General features: G+C 45.5%; 1 protein-coding gene across 1 annotated transcript in view; it reads left to right on the top strand.

Annotated features, from left to right (window-relative positions):
- The first annotated feature begins 3,199 nt into the window (after positions 1-3,199).
- Positions 3,200-5,131, top strand: part of PTGER1 (prostaglandin E receptor 1) — a 29,343-nt gene continuing 27,411 nt past the window's right edge. Inside the window, exon 1 of the mRNA XM_018569406.1 lies at positions 3,200-4,018. Coding sequence (XP_018424908.1) covers positions 3,212-4,018 — 807 coding nt within the window. The 5' untranslated portion in view covers positions 3,200-3,211. The remainder of the gene's footprint in view (positions 4,019-5,131) is intronic.

Below are 5,131 nucleotides of genomic sequence, written 5' to 3'. Positions count from 1 at the left end.
CTCCCGCGCACGTGCGAGTGTACACTCATCCCAGCAGATGCCGACATTGTACGCACGCGCACCTCAGTGCACATTGCCATGAAGATCATGCAGCCTGTGCACGCAGGTCAGTGTACAGAAGACTGTGTGCAGGTGGGGGACGACCCCTTCATTGCACACGGGACATCGCATGCGTCTCCTCTGCAACACACTTCCTGCCCGGTGACACTTTTAGAATTTGTTATTTAAAGTTCCACCTTCCTGAATCCGGTTGATTTGTGTCTTTTATATCCGCCCCGAGAGTTTAATGTCTTCCCTCTTCATCACACGTCTCCTCAGGACTCTTCCTCCTTTCTCTTCTCTCACCCTTCTCCTGGTCCTCGTGGAAGGAGGAGGCACCATCCAGGGGAGGATGTGAGAGGGATGATAGCGAGGAGTATAGAAAGAGACGAGGGAGATACAACGAGGGAGCTCAGACGAGGGAGATACAAGTGCAGATAATGGACTGAGCTGAGACACCGAGGGGGGGAGGGCAAAGAAGAGGGGCCATCAGCGAGAGACCGATGCGGAGAAGAGACACGAGCGCATCTGAGGAGGACCCTGCGTGACTTTCATGTAAGTCAGCCAAGTGTAATAGGACAATCACACCATGGACTGTGGCTAAAGCAGACACACCCCGGGATTGTCACTCAAGAGAGAACAAGACGTTCCCAACGGACATCCCAGACGTCCCGAAAAAGAGAGAGGTGAGCGTTCTAGATACTACGGGCATGATGTATGGGGCAGAGGAACTCATAGCAACTGGGAGGGTGTGCAGCTTTAACAATCTTCATAAATATGGAATTTCAGGATAATCCACAATGTTTGATTGTACACAAAGTAACCTGTTAGGAAGATCAGGAACAGGCGTCCACCGTTCCACCCAAATGTGATACCTTCTGGAATAAATCTTCGTGACAGATTTGGTGTTTGTGACCCACGACAGGAAAATAATCAACTCGGGAACGAGTATTTATAACTTGTCTTGTTTCATAATGGCTTTCCAAGCTGGAGAAGGATCTATTGTGTTCCAAGGAAAACATTCACATTTTCCTTGTTGTCATAGAGGAAATTTAAACACAACTATCTACGTAACTCTGGAAGAAGGAGCAGAGCTTCTCAGGGCTCTATGTGGAAGTGAGCAGCCCCCTAGGGTCCACGATGGTCAGATTTGTAGAGTGTTATTTGGGGACTGAGATCTTTTGGGGGACACAGAGAAGTAGTAAAAGTAACACCTTGGATCCTTGAAGAGTGGTCACACCGGCACTTGGATTCCAAACTTTAAAAAAGGTGGTCTAAGGTGTCCTAACTTTATAACAGGTGGTCTAAGGTGACATAACTTTATAAAAGATGGTCTAAGGTGACCTAACTTTATAAAAGATGGTCTAAGGTGAACTAACTTTATAAAATGTGTTCTAAGGTGACCTAGCTTTAAAAAAGGTGGTCTAAGGTGGCTTAACTTTATGAAAGGTAGTCTAAGGTGGCCTACCTATAAAAGGTGGTCCAAGGTGACCGAACTGTATAAGAAGGTAGTCTAAGGTGTCCTAACTTTATAAAAGGTGGTCTAAGGTGACCTAACTTTATAAAAGGTGGTCTAAGGTGGCCTAACTATAAAACGTGGTCTAAGGTGACCTAACTTTACAAAAGGTGGTCTAAGGTGGCCTAACTATAAAAAGTGGTCTAAGGTGGCCTAACTTTATGAAAGGTAGTCTAAGGTGGCCTAACCATAAAAAGTGGTCTAAGGTGACCTAAGTATAAAAGGTGATCTAAGGTGACCTAAGTATAAAAGGAGGTCTAAGGTGACCTAAGTATAAAAGGAGGTCTAAAGTGACCTTACTATAAAAGGTGGTCTAAGGTGACCTAACTTTATAAAAGGTGGTCTAAGGTGGCCTAACTATAAAACGTGGTCTAAGGTGACCTAACTTTACAAAAGGTGGTCTAAGGTGGCCTAACTATAAAAAGTGGTCTAAGGTGGCCTAACTTTATGAAAGGTAGTCTAAGGTGGCCTAACCATAAAAAGTGGTCTAAGGTGACCTAAGTATAAAAGGTGATCTAAGGTGACCTAAGTATAAAAGGAGGTCTAAGGTGACCTAAGTATAAAAGGAGGTCTAAAGTGACCTTACTATAAAAGGAGGTCTAAGGTGACCTAAGTATAAAAGGAGGTCTAAAGTGACCTTACTATAAAAGGAGGTCTAAGGTGACCTAAGTATAAAAGGAGGTCTAAAGTGACCTAATTTTATGAAAGGTAGTCTAAGGTGATCTAACTTCATAAAAGGTGGTGATAAACCCTCCTGTGGACATTTACCATAGGACACAAAAGGCACCTGAAGAGCACGTATGACCAAAAGTGAATAATATAAGTTCAAATTCCTTTTTATAAAATGTATTATTTTTCTGACCTGTTATAATACACCAAATTTGGTCAAAAATAAGTTTTGAGCGTTAAGTAGCCATAATTAATAAGCCTGAGCAGTGAGTGTTGTGGTTCCAGCTTTCATGGATATTAGTGGTAGTACCCGTGTCATCGATGAATTCATGATAAGACGCAGTTGAGGGATTCGGAACTGAGAATAAAAAATAACTTTCTTTTTTCTTTTTTTTCCTTCTCCATCTCCATCCGGCGTGTTCATAATGATGGCAACATCTCCATACCTATCTTCTGAACTCGTCCACCATCCGCCTCTCTGCAACATTTCCATACCTATCTTCTGAACCCACCATCCACCCCTCTGGAACATTTCCATCTCCATACCTATCTTGTGAACTCGTCCACCATCCACCCCTCTGCAACATTTCCATCTCCATACCTATCTTCTGAACTCGTCCACCATCCGCCCACCTGGAACATTTCCATCTCCATACCTATCTTCTGAACTCATCCACCATCCGCCTCTCTGGAACATTTCCATCTCCATACCTATCTTCTGAACCCACCATCCACCTCTCTGGAACATTTCCATCTCCATACCTATCTTCTGAACCCACCATCCACCTCTCTGGAACATTTCCATCTCCATACCTATCTTCTGAACCCACCATCCACCTCTCTGGAACATTTCCATCTCCATACCTATCTTCTGAACCCACCATCCACCTCTCTGGAACATTTGCCTCCTCGCATACTGGAAATGGCTGTCGCATGTTTCATCTTCAGCAGTCGCTTCACTGGTTTCTATCAGCTTGTCACCTCCTAATGTCCCCACCCCTACATTCCAACTCCTCTTATTCCTCAATGTTTTCTGCTTGGCCTCCGACCTCTCCTACCTATACCACCGCACCTCCTCGATCAGAATCATCCAGCCCACTCCTTCCATCCCTGTCCATGGCTATAGGAGCGTTATCCAATGCTCTCGGCCTCTGGATCCTTGCCCGGGCATACTCCCACTCTCGGCGGCTCCGACGTTCCAGAGCGCAGTTCCTCCTCTTGGCTTCGGGTCTTTTATTGACAGACTTGGCTGGACATGTCATCACAGGATCCTTCGTTCTCTGGCTCTACTCCTATGGCGGAATATCAATGGGCGGATGTCAATTTCTCGGGTGCTGCATGGTGTTCTTCGGCCTTTCCCCGCTCTTTCTTGGCCTTCTCATGGCATGCGAACGTTGCCTCGGACTTACAAGACCCCTCTGGCATGCCATTATGGTTACTCACAACCGAGCACGGATAAGCCTGGCCTTGACCTGGGCAGTAGCTCTTCTGGTGTCCACCCTTCCATTTCTCGGCTATGGAACGTATGGGTTGCAACCTTCAGGAACCTGGTGCTTTTTGCAGGAGCCCCCAGGATTTTGCCTTCTATTTTCCGGATTGGGTCTGGGGTCCCTGGCTGCTGCTCTTATATGCAACATGATAGTTGGGGTTACTTTGCTGAGAGCACGGATGCAGAGAAAATCTGAAGGGGACCGCAGGAGACACCGTCGGGGAACCCGTTCTCATGACTTGGAGATGGTGGTGCAGCTGTTGGCAATCACACTGGTGTCATGCGTGTGCTGGAGCCCTCTGCTGGTAGGTTCTTTTTCCTTATGTACTAGCCACTTCCCTTTCTAACCCCTTCACTGACTGTGGTTCATGATTCCTCCTAACCTGTATGGGTATTTATTTGTAGCTCTGGACACGGAAGACATATAATTGTAAAATGAAAGCACCCAAACCCTATGCCCAACAAATAGTTTTGTGGAATGTGTGAGTATTTTAGAAATGAATAGACTATAGATCCACGAGGCACCCAGTGTTTGAGACAACCCAACAAAGCTTTAGTCATCTCCTACACTTCGGAAAAAATGAAGAAGCACTTTGCCGATAAAAAGGAAAAGCACTTCCACTGAGTATAGGTTTTACTGGAATAAAATCTTCCATGTCTGCTGAGGAGGATTAGAGATGAAGAGCAGGAAATTATGACCATATTCTACGTGATTATTGATGACATTTATGTCTAGCAGGAAACATTGAAGGAGAAAAAACAACCTTCATTTCTCAAGTGGCAATAAAAACGAGCAACAAGGGCTCACATTTAGGATTTGTGTAGTTGGCAAAATGCACAGAGCGATCACATGCGTTCAGTGTCCTATGTAGATCAGAATCTTAGAGAGTTCCACACGTAGAAGGATAAGCCACCAGCACACCAGGGTCCACTTTACCCACTTGGTTTAAGGTCAGATAAAGACGGTATTACATATGGATACAAAGAACCTTGAGAGTTCCTTCACAGGTGCATCTGACCTGACCTGTAGTCGACGTGCTTCTAAGCTGCAGTGAGCTGGTTTGGCATTCCCATTGGCTGTTTTGGTGAGAAGAGTGTTTCCGGCATTGAACAAAAGGCCTGGGCCAAGCTTAAAGTGACACTAAACTCCTGAGTTAAATCTTAAGAATACATTCAAGAACCTTAACTGTGAACAACAATGTGTCTTATTTGTGTATCACTCGGCTGTAGATCCTCCAATCATCTCTGACACTGTCCTTCCTTCTGGAGGGGGGCTACGTCTGTTCCCCATGGTCCCTGTGTGTGTTGTAGAGTAGCTGCCCGCTCCAAGCTCGCTCCCGGGATGGACTACAATCCCACATTTAGTTTACTCATTTGTATTGAGATTGTAGTCCCTCCCGGGAGCGAGCTTGGAGCGG

Source organism: Nanorana parkeri, unplaced genomic scaffold, assembly GCF_000935625.1.
Source record: "Nanorana parkeri isolate BGI_ZX_2015 unplaced genomic scaffold, ASM93562v1 scaffold1330, whole genome shotgun sequence".
Lineage (NCBI taxonomy): Eukaryota > Metazoa > Chordata > Amphibia > Anura > Dicroglossidae > Nanorana > Nanorana parkeri.
This window is presented reverse-complemented; position numbering and strand designations above follow the sequence as displayed.